At 32.8% G+C, this 21,415-nt stretch overlaps 1 protein-coding gene across 1 annotated transcript in view; it reads right to left on the bottom strand.

The window, feature by feature from the left end:
- Positions 1-1,807: 1,807 nt before the first annotated feature.
- SYCP1 (synaptonemal complex protein 1) overlaps positions 1,808-21,415 on the bottom strand; it is a 162,480-nt gene continuing 142,872 nt past the window's right edge. The window contains exons 29-33 of the mRNA XM_049710757.1: positions 20,887-20,946; positions 17,050-17,229; positions 10,045-10,188; positions 2,222-2,311; positions 1,808-2,115 (exon numbers count right to left, since the gene is read on the bottom strand). Of these exons, the coding sequence (XP_049566714.1) occupies positions 1,978-2,115; positions 2,222-2,311; positions 10,045-10,188; positions 17,050-17,229; positions 20,887-20,946 (612 nt within the window). The 3' untranslated portion in view covers positions 1,808-1,977. The remainder of the gene's footprint in view (positions 2,116-2,221; positions 2,312-10,044; positions 10,189-17,049; positions 17,230-20,886; positions 20,947-21,415) is intronic.

Consider the following 21,415-nt stretch of genomic DNA (forward strand, 5'->3'; position numbering starts at 1 on the left):
TTCCTTAATTATTTAAACTTGCTATTAATTCTTACATGTTTTAAAAAAGAATCTTCTCTTGACCCACTTCCATTTCAAGTAGCTATTTCATTTATCTTCTTCCCTTTTAAGGTATAACTTCTTAGTTTTCTTACTCTTAATGAAGATAGCTGTCTCCACTTTTTTCCTTCCATTCTTTCCTTAACCACCCCCTCCAATCGAACTCCACTTCGCTGAAACTGCCATTGTTAAGATCACCAAAGTCCTCCCCATTAATAACACATTAATCAATTTTATCTCTGAGCAGTATTTAACACAATTTATCACTCCCTTCTTCTTTGAAATACCTTCTTGCTAGACTTCAGTATTACCCTTGCTAAATCTTTTATGGTTCCTTCTCATCTCTGATCTCTTCTCTTTTCTAGGTACAGTCACTCTCATAATTGTACATGTTCTCAACCACTCTGATAGCTTTAAATATGCTGTTGACTCCCAAATTTATATCACTCTCCTGGATCTGTCTCTAAGCCTACTTACCATCTCTGGATGTCTAATATACATTTTAGACCAAATATGTCCAAAATTACATTGCTCAGGCCAAAAATATTGACATTATCCTTGGCCTTTTCTTTTTTTTTTTTATCACATCCCACATCTAATCTTAAAAATAGATCCAGAAGTTGACCTCTTTACTCCTCTACTGCTCTCAGCTTTGTTCACACCACTACCATCTCTCATATGTATTATTAAAATAACCTGTTTTCCTGTTTTAACCTTTTGTCCTCTTTTCAAAATCTGTTCTCAATATAGCAGTCAGAAAGATCCTTATTTTAAAACATGAGTCAGATCACAGTTTTCTTTGCTCAGAAATATCTGCTAATTTCACATCTTATTCAGAGTAAAAGCCAAAGTTCTTACAGTAGCCTATAAGCATTACATAATCTGCCCACCCAAACTCCCTATCCTGTTAAATACCAGGCCTTTTCTCCTTATACTCTTCTTTTGTTCATTATCCTCTACCCACACTGGCCTCCTTGCTGTTTCCCAGATACACTAAGCACACCTCCACCTCTGGGCCTTTATACTTTTTGTTCCTTTTATCAGGAATGTTCTCCTCAAGATAGCCACAGGCTTACTAGTTATTCATCAGATCTTCAAATGTCATTGCACTGAGGGCCACTCTACATAAAATTTCAACCCTCTTCAATACTCCCTAATACTCTTACCTGTTTTATTTCTCCTTAGCAATTATCATTAACTAATATACTATGTGTTTTGCTTATATAGTTTATTTATTGTCTATTTTCCCCATTAAAATGTAAGCTCTAGAAGAAGAGAGGGCTTATTTTTGTTTCATTCATTCTTATATCCCCAGTATCTAGAACTGTGCTTAATTCTTAGCAGATATTCAATAAATATTTGCCGAATGAATGCTGAATAAATGAAGTATTTTAGGTAGTCATACTGGTGGAGGCTTTTTTCCCACAACTTAAAGCCATTTGTCAATTTTATAAATAGATAAATCAAAGCTGCTTCAGAACCGTGAAACTTAAATGCCCTCAAGATTTTAAAAATAAATAATATTAGCAAAATTATAATAATTAGCTGTTCAGATGACCTCACAGAATCAATGAGAAGTATTTGCATCTAAAATACTTTAATAGTAAAGAATAAATAGTAAATCTCAGTGTTCCTAGTGTTCAACGGACAACTTTACAGGTGTGAAAACTTAGCCAAAACAGCTTTCACGAATACAAGAAAAGGTAAAACCAAAATATAATCATCTAATTATCTGAATAGAATTACAAGTTTTTAAGTAACATGTGGTTATCTCCCATTTAGGCCAAAATATTAAAATATAAAGAAACAAATTATTTATGAAAATATCAAAAAAGTCTCAATTTCAGAAAATGTTTGGCTCTGTAGAAAATAAGAATAAAAAAATTAACTATAAATTTGCTGTTATTTAGGCTCCTTAATCACACTGATTTTCTGAAATTAAACAAATAGCTTTCCTGCTTCCTTTAGTTTTTGTTTCCTATCCATTTTAGCAATTATAGCCCAAGGGTCCTCCTGCATTTTCCTCATAGCTCCAAGATTCCGCGTACATCCAGTGGTTGTTAGAGATGAAGGAGTCTGAATAGGAAATAAATAAAATCATAATATGTTTAACTAAAAAAAAAAAAAAAGAATTAAATCCAGCTTTTGAAATTTGCTTTCTGAAATAAAATTTTAAAACTACCTTTTTTGGTGTTCTGACACAAAATTGAGAAATTGGTGGATTCTTCTTCTTGTATAGTTTTTTCAATGTCTCTTCCTCTGAAACCATGCTCTTAAAGAGAAATATAAAAATATAATTTGGAGGCTGTCACCATTAATATTATATTATTAAATTTTTGTCTACATCCCACATATGAGAAGGAGATGGAGGAGTACAAGGAGGGAGAATAAAAGAGGAGAGAGGGGAAAGGAAAAAAATAAAAAAGACTGAAGAAAGAAGACAATGACAAAATAAATCTTCAATCTGTCAAACAAGGACCTAGATTTTGATTCTATTAACTATATACCTAAAAGGTTATGTGGAATACAAGTTGTGTATGAATAGTGTTTTTCTACTGATTTCTATTTCTGTTTCAGAGTCTTCATACTATGACTTTCCACACCCCTTCTCCCAACCTACTTAAATACACTTAGGCCTTATAATAAGCACTTAGGCCTTATAATAAGCACTTAGGCCTTATAATAAGCATTCATAATCCTATAAAAATTATAAATGTTGTCAGTTATCAATTTATGAATATTTTCCCAAATAATAATAGCTAACACTTATTCAGTATTTCTTTATGTCAGGCACTACTTTAAGCACTTTGCATATTTTAATTAGTTTTAATCCTCACAACATTTTTATGACACACAAATACTATTATTATCCCCATTTTAAAGGTGAAGAACTGAGACACACAAATATTAAGTAACTTGCCCAAGACTATACAGCTAGTAAGAGGTGGAGCCAGGATTCAAATCCAGGTAGGCTGGCTCCAGAATCCATTTCCTTAATGAATATGCTACATAAATTTAGTCAGGTAAGCAATCAGTTCACATTATCTTTTCCTGCTCATTAAAGTCACACTTAACACAAATTTCAGAAGCTTCATGGATGAAAATATTCAGCCATTTTCATGAATTCTAAGATTTCAGCAGAATTCACTTAGTCACAAAGAGCTGACCTTTCAGATACACTCAAATCAGTATGCACCAACTGACCAACTTAGAAAAGATAAATTATCTTAAAAATCATATCGTAAACTATCATTAAAATTTTGCTTACTGTATGGTAACTGTATGTTCACTAATGGCTGCCTATATAAAAAGAATAAATTAACCTAATTTAAAACAACAAAAACTTGTCTGTCCTTATAACTCTGTTGCATTCATCTTTTATGTGCTTATTGGGCACTTGTATATCTCCTTTGGAGAAATGTCTGGTCAAGTCCTTTGCCCATTTTTCAACTGGCTTGTTTTTTGTCATTGAGTTACGGGAGTTCCTTATGTATTCTGGATATTAATCTCTTGTCAGATATATGATTTGCAAATATTTTCTCCCAATCTTTAACCTTTTCACTTTCTTAATAGAGTCCTTTGATGCATTTAAGTCCTTAATTTTGATGAAGTCCAATTTACCTATTTTTTTCTCTTTTTTGCCTGTGCTTTGGTGTCATGATATCCATGAAGTCCTTGCCATTCAATGTCATGAAGATTTTCCCAATGTTCTTCTAAGAGTTTCATAGTTTTAGTCCTTACGATTAGGTCTTTGATTCATTCTGAGTCAGTTTTTGTATATGGTGTAAGGTAAGAGTCCAACTTCATTTTCTTGCATGTGGACATCCAGTTTTCCTAGTACCATTTGTTGAAAAAACTGTCCTTTCCCCACTGAATGATCTTGGCACTCTTGTCAAAACTCAACTGATTATATATGTGAAGATTTATTTCTGGGCTCTGTTTTTTATTACATCGGTGTATATATTTGTCTTTATGCCGGTACTATACTATTTCAATTACTAGCTTTGTAATAAGTTTCAAAGTCAAGAACTGTGAGTCCTCCAATGTTGTCTTTCTTTTTCAAGATTGCTTTAGCTATCTGGGGCCCCTTGCAAATCTGTATAAATGTATCGAATTTTCCATTTCTGCCAAAAAAGCTGTTGGAAATTTAATAGGGAACATGTTAAATATGTACACTGCTTTTGGTAGTATTGACATCTTAACAATGTTAAGTCTTCCTATCCATGAACACAGAATTATTTTTCTTTATTTTTAAGTCTTTCAGCAATGTTTTGTAATTTTCAGTGTATGAGTATTTTACTTTCTTGGCTAGATTTGTTCTTAAGTATTTAATTCTTTTTAATGGTATAGTAAATAAAATTGTTTTCTTAATTTCCTTTTTGGATTATTCATTGTTGGTGTATAGAAACATAACTGATTTTCATATGTTGATCTTATACCTTTCAACATTGCTGAATTTATCTATTAGGTCTAGAAGCTTTCTTGTTTAGGCTTTGTGATTTTCCATGTATAGATATGATCATGTCACCTGCAAATTAGAGGCAGTTTTACCTCTTTTTTACATTTGCATGCCTTTTGTTTTTTGTATTTGTCTAATAGTTAAAAGCCATGGCTAGAACTTCCAGTACAATGCTGACTAACATTGGTGAAAGTGGGCATCCTTGTCTTATTCTTAATCTTAGGGGGAAAGCTTTCAGTCTTTCACCATTGAGTATGATGTTAGCTTTGGTTTTCATTCATACCCTTTATCATGTTGAGGAATTTTCCCTCTGTCCTAGCTTTATGAATTTTTATAATGTCAATTGAGATGATCATTTACAATATTTTTTCCTTTGTTCTATTAATGTGGTGTATTATATTGATTTTCTTATATTGAACCACTCTGGCATTTCTTGGATAAGTCTCATTGGTCATGGTAAATGATCCATTTACTATGCTGCTGGATTTGATTTGCTAATATTTTGTTGAGGATTTTTGCATCTACGTTCAGAAAGAATAATGGTCTACAATTTTCCTTTCTTGTGATGTCTTCATCTGGCTTTGGTATCAAGGTAATGCTGGCCTTACTGAATGAGTTACAAAGTGTTCTCCCTTCAATTTTCTGGAAGACTTTGAGAAGGATTGGTGTTAAGTCTTTAAATATTTGGTAGAATCCATCGATAAAGCTATCTGGTCGAGGACTTTTCTTTGTTGGGAGTTTTGGATTACTAACTCAGCTCTGATAAGGTTTTCTGTTTCTTCTTGAGCAGATTTAAGTAATTTGTGTATTTCAAGAAGTTTTTCTATTTGTATATTTCTTCTAGGTTATCTAATTTGTTGGCATATAATTATTCACAGTATTATCTATCTCTAAAATGTTGGTAATAACATCTCCAATTATATTTCTGACTTTAGGTATTTGCTTTTGTCAGTCTAGCTAAAGGTTTGTCAATTTAATTGATCTTTTCAAAGAAACAAATTTTGGCTTCATTGATTTTCTGCTGTTTCCTTTTCTCTAATTTGTTTATCTCCACTCTAACCTTATTATTTCCTTCCTCTGTCAGCTTTGGGTTTAGTTTGATCTTCTTTTTCTAGTTCCTTAAGGTATAAAGTTAGTTTATTGATTTCTTTCTTTTTCAATGTAGAAATTTACAGCTATTACATTTCCCTTAGAGCACTGTTTTTTCTGTCTTACGTAAGTTTTGGTGTATTGTGTTTTTCATTTTCATACATCTCTAAGTCAAATTTCCCTTGTGATTTCTTCTCTGATCCATTGGTTGGTTAGAAGTGTGTTAATTTCCACAAGTTTGTGAATTTTCTGATTTTCCTTCTCTTATTGATTTCTAACTTCATCTCTTTGCATTGGCTTTACTTCATATATTTTAAGGGTTTGTTATTAGATGTGTAAATGATTAAAACTCTCATAACTTCCCACTGTATTGAATCTTTTATTAATATATAATGTCCTTATTTGTTTCTTGTACTTTTTGATTTAAAGTCTATTTTGTCAGATATTAGTATAGCCATCCCACCTCCTTTTTGGTTACTATTTGCACATCTTTTTCCATCCTTTCACATTTAACCAATTTAAAGCTAACATGAGTCTCTTTTTGTTTACTAGAGTGTATAATCTGTTTACATTTAAGTAACTACTGATAAGGAGAGACTAACTTTTGCCTTTTTTGATATTCATTTTCTATATGCTTTATAGGTGTTTTGTTTGTTTGTTTTTGGTCACTCATTTCCTCCATTACTCTCTTCTTTTGTGTTTAGGTGACTTTTTTGGTAGTAAAATGTTTTGATTCCCTTCCCATTTTCTTTTGTGTGTATTCTATAGATCATTTTTGTGTTTACCATGGGGATTACATTTAATGACCAAACATTATAGTAACCTAATTTGAATTTATACCAACTTCACTTCAATAGCCTACACAAACTGCTCTTATACAGCTCCATTCTCCTTCTGTTACTGATGTCAAAAATTACATCTTTATATATTGTGTGACCAACAACATAGGTTAATTAAGCATTTGTCTTTTAAATTATGTAGAGGATAAAAAGTGAAGTTAGAAACCAAAATTACAATCATTTCAGCTTTTATAATTTCCAATGTATTTAACTTTATCAGAGATCTTTTCTTTGTCTAGCATACTTTCATTTCAACCTGAACAACTCCCTTCAGCATTTCTTGAAGAGAAGGTCTAGTGACAACTCCCTCAGCTTTTGTTTATCTGGGAATGTCTTAATTTCACTACATTTTTGAAGGACAGTTTTGCTAGATAGCAAATGCTTAGCTGACAATGTTTGTCTTTCAGCACTTTGAATATGTAAACCTACTGACTTCTGGTTCCAAGGTTTCTAATGAGAAATCAGCTGATAATCTTATTGAGGGTAACATATATGATGAGTTGATTCTCTCTTGCTGCTTTCAAGATTCTCTTTGTCTTTTGAATTAACTTATGTTTATCAGGTGGGGAAGGATGGAGGGAAGGGATAGTTAGGGAGTTTCCTATTGACATGTACATACTGCTATACTTAAAAAGGATAACCAACAAGAACCTACTGTATAGCACAGGGGAACAAATATATTATGTATTAAAAAAAAGATTCTCTCTGTCTTTCAACAGTTTGATTATAATGTGTTTTGATGTGAGTCTATTTGAATCTATCCACTTAGAATTCATTGAGGTTCTTGGATTTGTAGATTCATTTACTTCATCAAAATCTGAAAAGTTTTCAGCCATTTCTTCAAACATTCTTTCTTCCCCTTTCTCTCTTCTCTTTCTGGGACTCCCACAATTCATATATTGATTTTTTGATGGTGTCCCACAAGTTTCTGAGGCTCTGTTCACTTTTCTTCATTCCTTTTTTTCTGTGCTTATACTCAATAGTTTATTGTCCTATCTTCAAGTTTACCAATTCTTTCTTTTGCTTACTTATATCTGCTTTTGAATCCCTCTAATACACTTTTCATTTCAATTACTGTACTGTCAATTCCAAGATTTCTTCTTGGTTCCTTTTATAATTTCTATCTCTTTATTGCTATTCTCATTTTATTCATACATTTTTCTGTTTTTGTCTATGTCTTCCTTTAGCTCTTTGAACATCTTTAAGATGGTTGTTTTTAAAGTCTTTGTCTAGTAAGTCCAATATCTGAGCTTCCTCTAGACATTTTCTGTTGATTTGTTTTGTTCCTTTGATAGGCTATACTTCCCTTTTCTTCATATGCCTTGTGATTTTGTTGTTGTTGTTGTTGAAAACTAGCCACTTTAATCTTATAATTTGATACATCTGCAAATCAGATTCTTCCCCTTCCCCAGGGTTTACTGTTTATTTATTTAGATTTGTTTTGCTTTTTGTTTTACTATTAAAAGTGTCTCTGTGCATTGGATAAGCCTGTGGTGAAAATTTGGGATCTTCCTGGTTTTTTTTCTGAGCCTGTGTCTTTCCCTGGGCATGGCTTTCTAAATGCCCTGTAAATGTGATTGATTTTGAATGTTCTAATGCTTGAACATCTGGCTCTCCAAAGAGGGAAAAAAAGAGAGAGATAAAAGTGCAGTTTGTTCTTCTGGAAGACAAATCTTCTGGAAGACACTTCAGCCAGTGAGGTTCGAAACAATGGCAGCCAGACTCTGTACCTGTACCTCAGTGATCAGAATCAGCAGTCAGAACACTGAACCTTGATCTTCGGAGGACAAGGTCCTTATTGTTCACCCTGGTTCCAGCAAGACATAAGCATGGCCCTACCACATGGTTATAGGTTGAGTGATAGGTAGCCATTACCACTTTTAAGGCTGAAATTGACCAAAATTAACCATAACTTACCAGCCAAGTTTCCCTCTGGAAGTTGCAAGCATTCAAATAGTCTTTAGAGTTCCAAAATAAATTACTTCAGACAGTTTCTACCAGTACCATTGTTGTCTAGGTGGAGAAATGGGTTCCTGGCACTTCCTACTCCACTATCTTCTCTAAGGTCATTCTAGACAATACATTTTTAAATCTTACTTTTTATAATAATTTGAATGTTCACCAAAATTTAAATGCAACAGCTAAGAAAATTACAAAAATAACTAACTTCAAGTGATAATTATAACAAATAAAGCCCACTATGAAATATCTTTAGACTAGTTTAAACTGTAAAAATAAAAATAAATAAAATACTGTAGTATGTTACTGTGTTACAAAGTTGTGATGCTCCTTTTAAAAATGAAATGAAATCATGAATCATTCTGAATCTCAGATAAGCTAAGAAACTAGCCTAAATTCACACTACTAGAAAAACAGTATGAATTCTAGTCCTGGAATATCTAATTCCACAGCTCATGCTCTTTCTAATAATTCTCATTACATTCTTTTAATATCTGGACTTCAGTTTGAACTGGCAGTTATTATGTACAATGACATACATAGGCTATGGAGCTAGACTGTTGGTGTTCAAATTTTGGCTCCATGCCTTACTAGTTATGTGACCTTAGGCAATGTAACAGTGTGACTCAGTTTCCTCATCTGTAAAATGAGAATAACAACCCTGTCTCTCCTTCTAAAGCATGAGATTGTTTCAAGAAATAACTGAAGTAATCTGTGTAAAGTCTTTACAATAGTGCCTGGTTCACATTTTAATCATTAAAATGCTAATCATTATCTACAAAACAAAGAGATACTAGAGTAGGGATTTTCTATAAGTTAACTTCAATAATTACAATTTTAAGACTTCAGCTACTCATTATTCCAGAACAAATGAAAGTAGAGGATACCAAAACAGTATAAAAGCTTGAAGGATCTCATAGCTATGAGTTGGAATAATGAAACAAATGACTTTAGCTGGAATTTTGTAATTAAGAATCTTTGGTAAATTGCTCCATTTCGTGTAATAAGGTTTATCTGATTTTAAATCAAATGAGTATAAATTTAATTATTCTCAATAAATCATTATTATGCCTTAAGAAAATACTGATACGTGTTAATATACTCATAGTAGGGAGTAATTGATGATACAAACTGCTGGGGAACTATCCTCCTTAAACATGTCATCTTTAACACATTAACCCATTAAGAATCATAGAAATGTAATAGTTTTCAACCAATACCTTGATATAAATTTCAACCAATAAGTGGTATAAAATAAAAGAACATGTATAATATGCAAAATCAAGAGGGGTCTTGAATAACAAATTTGGCTGCAGCAAGATTAAAGATATTCACCTAGGCTTTCTTTAAAAAAAAAAAAAGGAAAAGAAATAACACTCTTCTGGAAAACAAGAGGGTTAGTCCTCTCATATGACAACTATGTTATATCAAGTATTTCAAAATGTCATTGTTTTCTGAAGTTTATGGCGATTTTTTTAACCCTAATTTCTTTAAAATGCTGCAAAAGTAGAGGGTTCTGTGTTATAGTAGAGTTCTACTTTTTTTCAGTATTGCAATATAGATACTATGCATATATATTATACATATACATCAAGAAATAATATCGAAATATAATAATGTAAACAAATAATAAATGCTGATTATTTGTAATAAGTTTACCAAAAGATCAGTAGTTTCTGAACTATCTGAATTAATATCAAAATCGAAGACCATTTTTCTCTTTTTACTACTTTCTTCAGTGGGTACATTCTTGTTTTCTCTTTGCTGAATTTTTAGTTTCGTTGGTGTCTTCACAGTATATGCCTATTCAAAAAGAAAAACAATATGTTATCCCATCAAATAAAACATATATTACTAATAAACGCAAGTTGAGGTTTTAGCAATCAATAATAACTCTCCATTATTATTGACATGTATATGAAGTAGAAATTTTGGATAAGAATTTAATTCAGAAGTTTTTGAAAAAAATCATGGGGGAGAGAGAAGGAGAAAGAGAGGGAGGGGCAGAGAAAGAGAGAGAAAAGAGGCACTCCAGCTTCAGCAGTCAACAATCTTAAGAGAGACTTTAATTTTTCTAACAATGATTAAGGCGCAAGACCTGAAATCTTTTCTCACTCCATAGAAATACTTACTGATTTATTTGACAAAAAGTTTGCTTATGTTTTATTGACACAGTAATTCCATTAGTCAATGTTTAGTATTCCATATTACCCTGTAATATGTAATATGTAAGTTTTATAATTTTTAAAAAGTATCTTTAAAAAGTAAGGGCACTGATATCAGCAAAAATGGCAGAATAAGGAGCTCCAAAAATATGCTCTTCCACAAAGCAACAAAAATGCTGGTAAAGGTGGTCAGAATCAGCTTGTTTAGAACTATGGAAATTAACAAAAAGCTTGCAACAACCTGGAGAGTTTTTTGTTGTTGTTAATGGCTGAACTTCTGTAAGAAGAGCAAAATTAGCAGTATCTTAACTTTTCCTCATCTCATCCCCTGCTCTCTAGCTCTGTGGTACCCTTAAAAAGTAACAGCCCACATTCCTGGTCCAGCCTGGCAGCCACTGGACACAGCAAAACAGAACTGGGAGCTCTTTCAAAGTTTTATTCCCAAAAAGTTGTCATTATTTGACCTGCCTAGTGGTTCTCTGGATGATTTCATTTACAGGACTGTTGGTATTTGATCCAACTCAGAGCTCACTCAGTTAAAAAAAAAAAAAACTTTCTCCTTGATGTGTGTAGGGTAGGGAATAATATTTGTCAAAAACAATTAAAGACAAGTGTTTTAACTTTGCAGCTCCCTGAGGCAATGATTAACAGTTGGGTGAATGACAGACTAACCAAAAACCTTAAAAGGACAGCTAGGAAATAAGATGTCCATAAGGGGCTTTGAAAAACTCTGAAATATTCCTGGAAGTACAGAAAGCCATGCTCACAGACAGGGCTGTAAGCACAGGAAAGACATGAGAAGGCCCTAAGCTCTTACCTGTGGCTCATCTTGAAGGTCTGCAAAAGCAGAAACTGAAGGCTAAGGCAGAGTTTTCTACTGTCTGGCTGAGTGTTGAAAGCATGCCTTAACATTAACTTAATAGTCCTTTGGCAAAGATTGTGAAATTTATTGATCCAGGTATTTAAGGAAATCTCTATTAAAACATTAGCTGAACATTAAGCTAACCAGTAGAGACTTTCGTGGCACTCAAAGAATACAAACTTTACAGAATTAATTTAGAAAAATCACTAAACAAACAATAAAAACTATGACAAGCAGAAACAACAAACCTTGAGGAGAAGGGAGAATCTGATTTCCAGATTTGTCACTTACATTATTTTTAATGTTCAGATTTCAAGAGAAAATTATAAGCTGTGCAAATAAGAAATAATGGCCCATACATTTGTGAGGAAGCAATCAACAGAAACTATCCCTAAGGAAACCTAGTTATTGGACTTCCTAGACAAAGACTTTAAACCAACTATTTTAAACATGTTCAAAGTGAACATATTAGAGTAATCTTATAGTCTTATTATAGTAAGAGATAAGAAAAACCATGTCCAAAGAACTAAAGGAAAGTATAAAGACAACGTCAAACCAAATGGAACATCAATAGATGGATAGAAATTATTTTTAAAAGCACCAAATAGAAATTCTGGAGTTGAAAAGTACAATAACTGAAATGAAAAATCACTAAAGAGGCTCAACCTCAGATTTGAGCAGGTAGAGGAAAGAATCCATGAACCTGAAGATAGTTCAACTGATATTATCCAATCTGAGTAACAGAAAGAAGAAAAAAGAAAAATGAAAAGAGCCTCAGAGACTTGTGGGGCACCATCAACCATACCAACATACACATAATGGGAATGAGAGTGGAGGGAATTCCCTGGTGGTCCAATGGTTAGGACTCTGTGCTTCCAGTGAAAGTGGCCTGGGTTCAATCCCTGGTTGGGGAACTAACATCCTGCAAGCCACATGGCACAGCCCCCCAAAAAATAAATATAAAAATAAACAAAGAATGAGAGCAGAGAGAGAAAGGGCAGAAATAATATTTGAAAAAATGACTGAAAACCTCCCAAATTTGATGTAAACATTAATCTATACATCCAAGAGGCTCAACAAGCTCCAAGGAAGATAAAATCAAAGAGATCCACACCTAGACACATCATAACCAAAATGTCAAAAAACAAAGAGAAACTTGAAAGTAGCAAGAGACAAGGGACTCACCATATACAAGGTATCTTCAATAATATTAATGGCTGGTTTCTCATGAGAAACCAGGGAGTCCATAAAAGATTGACATATCCAAATGCTAAAAGGAACCATTAGCAAATAATTCTATATCCAGCAAAACTGTCCTTCAAAAATGAAGGAAAAATTAAGATATTCCTAGATAAACAAAAATTGAGAGAATTTGTCACAAGCAGACCTTCCCCACAAGAAATACTAAAGGCAGTCCTTCAGGCTGAAATGAAAGAACACAAGACTCAAATTCATATGAAGAAATAAAGAGCACCAGAAAAGGACACTGCATAGGTAATCATAAAAGATAGTATAAATATATTTTTGTTTGTAACTCTGTTTTTCCTATCTGATTTTAGACACAGATATATAAAGCAATAATACTGTATCGATGGGCTTAAAATGTATAAATATGTGACTTATGTGACAATGATAGCACAAAAGAGAAAGAGGGAACAAAGATATATTGGGGCAAAGTTTTTATATACCATTGAAATTACACTGACATTAATTCAAACTAAATTTAAGTTAAGGTGTTAACTGTACTTTTCAGCTAATCACTAAGAAAATTTATTCCAAAAGTATAGTAAAAACCAAAAGGATTAAAGTGGTATACTAGGTAATACCTATTTATCACAAAATAAGACAGTAATGGAAAGGTACAGGAATAAAAAGACATAAGACATATAGAAAACAAAGAACAAAATGGTGGACCTAAGTTCTACATTATTAGTAATTACATTAAATGTAAGTCGATTAAACATTCCAATCAAAATGCAGAGATTGTCCGAATGAATGATGGAAAAAATCATGATCCAACTATATGATGTCCACAAAAGACACAATTTAGATTCCATAACATGAATAGGTTGGCAGTAAAAGGGTGATAAAAGATATACCATGCAAATAGTAAACAAAAAGAGCTAATATCAGATAAAATATACTTAAAAAAAAGATTAGTAGTGACAAAAGGAACATTTTATAAAGGTAAAAGAATCAATCCATCAAGAAAAGATAATTGGTATGAAGTATACATGCAGCTAACAATATAGCCCCCAACACATGAACCAAAAACTGGGAAAATTAGATTATTCAACAGTAATAGTAGGAGACTTCCATACCCCCACTTTCAATAATGAAAAGAACAACCAGACATAAGATCAGCAAGGAAATATAATACTTGAACAACACTATAAACCAGCTAGATGGATACTTAGCAGAATCACAAATTTGGAAATACAATGCATTCCTAAATAACCAATGGGTCAAAAAATAAATCACAAGGGAAATTAGAAAGTACTTTGAGATAATGAAAAGGAAAATACAACAGACTTATGGGATACAGTGAAATCAGTGCTTAGAGAGAATTTTATAGCTATAAATGTCTACATTAAAAATTATGATGAAGACATGACAATTAAATACAGTATGGTACCCTGAGTTGGATCCTGGAAGAGAAAGAGGACATTAACGGAAAAACTGTGAAATCCAAATCAAGTCTGAAGTCTAGTTAATAGTAATGTACCAATGAATGATTCTTAGTTTTGACAAATGTACATGGTAATGTAAGATGTTAACAATGGTGAAAACTGTGTGAGGAATATAAAGGGATTCTCTGTATTATGTTTGTAACTTTTCCATAGATCTAAAATTAATTGCAAAATAAAACTTCATATGAAATAAAAAGGTCACCACACCACCAGAATAGCCAAAATAAAAAGATGAAAAATACCATGTGGTGACAAGGATGCGCAGCAATCAGAACTCTCATTCACTGGTAGCCAGAATGTACAATAATTTGGTACAATAAATTGGTACAATAGTTTTTTTAAAAACATGATTGGCAGTGTGATACAATAAGAAATATATATATATATTTGGTCTTTGTCCTTGGTTCCTGACACAACTTCTAAAACCCTTGTAATTTCCTGAGTGACAGGGTTGACAGGAGGCATCTTTCGGTATAATATTTGGTCTTTGTCCCCAGTGATGTTGATAGGAGAGTTTTTTGTTATTCATAATGAGCTCCTTTCAACTTACCTGAGTTTATGCTAATGAAATAACTGGTGGTAGGGGGTGCTTCAGGATGATAGCTTCAGGATGGTGGCTGGTTGCCAGGAAGACCAAGGCATGATTAGAAGTTTGGAACCTTTCACCCCACCCCCTGAACTCCTAGGAGGGGAGATGGGTTAAAGACTGAGTTAATCACCAATGGCCGATGATTTAACAAATCATGCCATGTAATGAAACCTCCATAAAACCCCTAAACAATGAGGTTCAGAGAGCTTCCAGGTTGGTAGACACATGGAGGTGTTGGGAGGATAGCACTCCCGGAGAGGCATGGAAGCTTCTGTGCCCCTTTCCCCATACCTTGTGCCCTATGCATTTTTTCTATTTGGCTGTTCTCAAATTGTGTCCTTTATAAATACTGTTAATAGAAAGTAAAGTAATTTCCTGAGTTCTGTGGGTCATTCTAGCAAATTATTAAACCTGAGAAGGGGGTTGTGGGAACCGTCAATTTATATCCAGTTGGTCAGTAGTACAAGTGGCAAGCCAGGACGGTGTCTAAAATGGAAGCCTTGTGGGACTGAGCCCTTAACTTGTGGGGTCTACATTAACTACATTAACTACAGTGTCAGAAGTGAATCAAATTGCAGGACGCCTAGTTGATGTCTGGAGAACTGGAGAATTGGCTGGTGTGGGAAAAGATACACACACATTTTGTATCAGAGTAAAAACAGCTCAGGCTGTATCTGTTAACATGGAATGTATTATGCATAACCCTGTAACCCAGCAATTTCACTTCTATGGACATACCCAACCAAGATGCGTACATGTCAAGCAATACATTTTTATAGCAATGCTATTCATAAAAGTCCACTCTGGAAGCTAACCAAATGTCCATTAACATTACAAGGGATAAATAAGCTGTGGTACAGTCACACCATGAAATACCAAATAAAAATAAAGCAACTTCAAGCAACAATGTGGATGAATCTCATAAACATAATGTTAAGTGGAAAATGTCAAAACAAAAAGAATATGATTCTAATTATAGAAAATGCAAAAACAGGTACATCTAATACTAGAATTTGGGACAGCAGTTGGACTTGGAGGAAGGGCTAGTGACTGGAAGGGGAAACAATCAACTATTCTGAAGTGATAGTAATAGTCTCTTTTAATCTGAGTGCTAGTAATAAGGTTAAGTTTGGTTTGTAAAGATTCATCAAGTTGTATAATTATGATCTGTGCATTTTCTTGCATATATTTCAATAAAAATCTTTTTTAACTAAGGTCATTCTTCAACAGAGATCATTTCATATTTTGAATAACAATAGTAAATACAACAAAATAATTTTATATAAAAGGCTTGCTAAAAAAGAAACTGTTTTTAAAAATACGATAAAAATAAAATAAAAACAATATATCTTTTTTTAAAAAGCCTCGCTAAGCTATGTACTTTACTAATTTTCATAAATTCCACGAGGTGCATAATATTGTATATATAACAGGATATGAGTGTAACTCTTTCTTTTGCTCTGGAATTGTCAACTAAAGCACAAAGCTGGGGGAAAGTGCCAGTAACACATACTCTAAAGAAAGCTACCTATAATTAAGGCCAGCTCCTTCTCTAAGGTTTATTAAAAGGTGGTAGAACAGGCCCAACAATCACCAAATACCTCTCTTATTCCCAGTTATTTTAAGGAAACTGGGAGGTTAAAGCACAAAATTTCCACTTAGGGGGTAAAGACAGGTTGAAATACTCTGCCCCGCGACTCCCAAGACAAGTGAGGATATAACTTTAAAAAGCAGCCTTATAAGAAGGGGATACTGGCATCTCATTCCCTAAGTGGATATAAACCTAAGCAGAAAATTTGTTTATCTGTCTTTGTGTCTCCCTGAGCAAAGTAAAAAGAAATTAGAGAGAGATAGATGGCAGAGAGCGGGAAAGGGGGAGTCAGAAGTAGAGCATTATGCACCACCATTTAGCACTGAAAGGTTGAATGAATTCCCCATGGATTAAGTGGACATGTCGAAGACAGCTAGCAATGAGCCACCTTGTTAGTGGCACCTGCTCCACAGGGCTGACTGCTAAGTAAAAGACGCCAGCAGCAAGATGATGATGAGTAAACAGCAAAGGGAGGTAACTGAGGTCATACTGGAAAATGCAAGTCAAAACCAGATTTTGTACATCAGCGTCCTATGCACTGGTGAATACCAGAAAGTGATAAAATTTGCCCAAGATGTCATTAAGTTGTGAACAGTGATAGATTTAAAAAAATGAAACCATTTCGTGCTGGTATAACAAATAATTGAAACTTTAAAGAAAATGGTTTCATGTCTATGTGTGTGATACCAGATATATGGTATGTGATAACAGAGACTTCTTTTTTATTAAAAAAAATTACTACTTTCTTAGAAATTTTAGCAACAAACCTTTGGTAATGGTGTAGATAAAGTATTTTTGGCAGATGTCCACAGACAGTCTCTTTTATCTTTTGATTTGCCGTGATCAGCTGATGGGAAGTTTCCAGATTTATTTTGTGAAGGAGCTGCTTTAGAATCAAGTTTCCAACAACTAGTTTCAGGTGTTTCCAATAAAGATGTCCGTGTTTTCTATATTGAACAACAAAAATGAATAAAGTCATCATTAAATGTCATTTTAATTAAAGTACAACAACTAGAAGAAATATCACTGAAATAAACTAGAATTTACCCCCAAATTTAGTATTGATTAGATAACTTTGAATAAATTTCACTTATCTTCTTTGTCACTTTATTTTGCCATTTAAGATGAAAGTGGTATCTGCCGCCTTTGTCTTCACAGAGCTGCTATGAAAACAAGTAAGACATCTCAACTCCCTATTTGACCAAAAGTTGAGAATTCTCCAGAGAAAAATCTCTATTCCTGGTGGCAAAAAAATCTTAATCTGAGGTTCATTCCAACAGCCTAACAGCCAAAGGGCATTCTCTTTTATGCTTTCATATTTTCTCTATCAACTATAAAAATATCAGCTTTTCCTATCCACCAGCTTCATTCCCCTCCAAAAAAAAGAAATAGAGAAGAAAAATTATGAAAGTAAAGAACTAGAGAAATTTTCAGGAAAATTTTCAGGGCAAGATAAAGGTAGCTGATTAGAAGGCACAAACTACTATGTATAAAATAAATAAGCTAGAATGATATATTGTACAGCACAGAGAATATACCCAATATTTTATAATAACTATAAATGGAGTATAACCTTTAAAATTTGTGAATCTCTATGTTGTATACCTGAAACTTATATAATACCGTAAGGAAACTATACCTCAATTAAAAAATAAAATATAAATTTTTAAAAAGGAGCTAAATGAGGTAATTTGAAGGTTTCTTGCCCAGTTCTAGTGATCTCACTTCATTATCCTTTTTCCAATAGGTATGAATTTTGGCAGCATTTTTTCCACAGAGTTGCATTTCTATATCTTTTTCCATAAATATTTCTATATCATAGCTGATAACACAATTTTGATGAAAGCAAATTTTCTTCCGCTCTCTGGACTCATCAGGAGTCATCCTCAAAATCTCCAAAATGTAACTGCTTTCATGGACAAATTTTTCTTACCCAAAAGGACTGAGAATAGCAACTACACCACCCTGTGGTCATATCTTGGAATCTAACATTTCCCTAGTAGCCTAAAAGAAAATGCACCAGCATTCTAGACTACTGAAATAACCCTCTTTGTAATACATCATGAAAATGTATATACTTTCCTACAAGTTACATTCTTTTCTGAATATTACATTTCCAATGATGAATATATACAGAACATTCATGATTTTCTCTGTTGTTCTTTTTAAACAAACATTTATTCGGTATTTCCTATGTGCCAAGCACTATTTTATTTTATTATTTTTTTAATACATCTTTATTGGAGTATAAAGTATACCAGCTTTACAATGGTGTATTAGTTTCTGCTTTATAACAAAGTGAATCAGTTATACATATACATATGTTCCCATATCTCTTCCCTCTTGCATCTCCCTCCCTCCCACCCTCCCTATCCCACCCCTCCAGGTGGTCACAAAGCACCGAGCTGATCTCCCTGCCAAGCACTATTTTAAATGCTTCACAAAGCATTAAATGAGATAATAATCTCATTTAATCTTCATAACAACTTTAGGAAAAAGGTACTATTATTATCCCTAGGTGATAAAACTGAAGCATGAAGAAATAACATTCCCAACCTCAGAAATGTTTGATAAACCTAATGATTATTATATATAAGGCTTGTGATACTTCAATATTGTTGGAATAAAGCATAGCACACAAAAGTCTATTTAAATCTTTTCATTTCATCATTTTCTCATTATTTGCAATATATATATATCTAGACACCCAGATAAAATATAGGGAATTATCTAATCTACTTGATAACATACATAAATAATAGACATGTTACTGGAATTATACATGAATCAAAACAGCTCTATAAGAATATGTGATATATACTTTCATAATATGAACACATTCTATATTTAGAAATAAATATTGGAGTTTAACCAATTTATCATCTTTATCAGACACTTCGCTTAGACTATATCTAACCCTCCTGGCTAATTTTAATATAACAATAATTTCTCCAAATATAATGTTTTCAAATATCTATCACAGTGTCCGGACATATGAAGCACCTAATATTCACTCACAGGTGCAATATTTCTTTCTTTCTTCTCTTTGAACCCAAATGTAACAAAATTATATCACTGTCTATACAAAAAACCTGAACATTGTTGTTTGGTATAGACAAACAACATACTCTTATGTTAAACAAACATATACAAACAATATACTCTGTTACTTTCAGTTTATAGTTAAAGCAACTTCTGTGGGGACTTAGGAGATTACATCACTGCGTATAAGGAATACTTAATCATTTTAACTAAAATTTGCAATAAAACTCTTCTGTAATAATTCTATATTACCAACTGGATTAGAAGCTGAATATAACCTCCCTTTCTCATACCTGATGCTCCCTTCTATGTACAGGGAACATTCTTAACTTCTCTCTGCTTTCTTAGAGAAACAGCAATGACTTAATGGGATTGTTGAATATGAAAGGAGTAATGGGGGACATATAGTTCAGCCCCTTCCTTACTCCTCCTCTTGGGTACCAGAAGACGCACACATTCTACTCTATGCCATACATTTTACAAGAGCAGGCCATTCAAGTAGGTACACTTGTCCCAGTCTAGCTCTACCTGTGATAAAGTAGATAAACTTGTTTAATTTAGGATTTCAGGATTAAGAAATCCTGTTGCCTTCAAATATAAGCCACACTGTCCAATGTTATTTGTCAATAATAAAGATATTATGTTGATTTTCACTGCCTTTCTCAGTTGGCTTAGACTTAAGAGAGCAAGATGTCATTTATTTAGCCCTCTCAAACCTCAAAATTAAACACAATCTAAACATGAGCTTTAGAATTTTTAATTGAAATATTTTCCCCCAATGTTGGAAATTTCTCAAGAAACACAGAAGTACCTAACTAATTTAATGCTATAATAAAAACTATAAAAGAATAAAATCTCTAAATTTCCAAATGACAAATGCTTTGAAATTTTTTAGCTAATGCTTTTGAATTAATAAATAGAAAGAAACAATTTTGGAAATGAAATTGTGTGATATATATATATATTTAATTTTTATTGGGGTATAGTTGATTTACAATGTTGTATTAGTTTCAGGGGTACAGCAAAGTGAATCTGTTATACATATACATATATCCAGTCTTTTTTAGATTCTTTTCCCATATCGGCCATTACAGAGTATTGAATAGAGTTCCCTGTGCTATACCATAGGTCCTTATTAGTTATGTATTTTTATATAGCAGTGGGTATATGTCAATCCCAAACTTCCAATTTATCCCTCCCTCACCCTTTACCCCCTAGTAACCATAAGTTTATTTTCTACATCTGTAACTCTATTTCTGTTTTGTAGATAAGTTCATTTGTAGATTCCACATATAAGCAATATCATATGATATTTGTCTTTCTCTGTCTGACTTAACTTCACTTAGCATGATAATCTCTAGGTCCATCCATGTTCCAGCAAATGGCATTATTTTGTTCTTTTTAATGGCTGAGTAATATTCCATTGTATATATGTACCACATCTTCTGTGTGATATATTTTTGATGTTATTTTCCCATTTATGAACAAAAAAATTTACTAAGTAGATGTTAGAAAGTGAAATGGTTATAAAGAAATCTATGAGAGTTATATAAAACTCTTACCTTGTCTTTTTTTTCTTTGAGAGTAACTGTGTTTTCTTTTGCCTCTCTTTTGAGGTTTGCCTATTAAAAAGGAATATCAAGTACATACAATGTAGTCATTACTATTATAAAAAATTACTGTTCCTATTATCAAATCTTTCCTAAGAAGTATTAACAAAGAATACTGCCTTCTAAATCTTATAAAATAATGAAAAGAAAAAAGAAAAACAAATTAGTTCCTTTCTACAAAGGTATGTTATTTGATCTTGATTATCTTTTTTAAAAATTCTGATCTGTCAGTAGTTATCTGTGGACTTTTTAAAGTCCTTTAAAACACTGAATCTCAGCTTTCTCATTTGTAAAATGAAGTGGATGGATCAGCTTATAAAGTAAGGGTATATACAAGTAACTAACTGTAAAGAGCTGCAAAGAGATCCAAAATATTGTGAGCCTTTAGAGGCAGAATTCCCTTTTTCTCTGTGTATGGAGAAAAGCAATTCAGTTGGACACTGAATAATCAATTTTCAACTTGAGATAAACAGGTATGAGA

Source organism: Orcinus orca, chromosome 1 (genome assembly GCF_937001465.1).
Source record: "Orcinus orca chromosome 1, mOrcOrc1.1, whole genome shotgun sequence".
NCBI lineage: Eukaryota > Metazoa > Chordata > Mammalia > Artiodactyla > Delphinidae > Orcinus > Orcinus orca.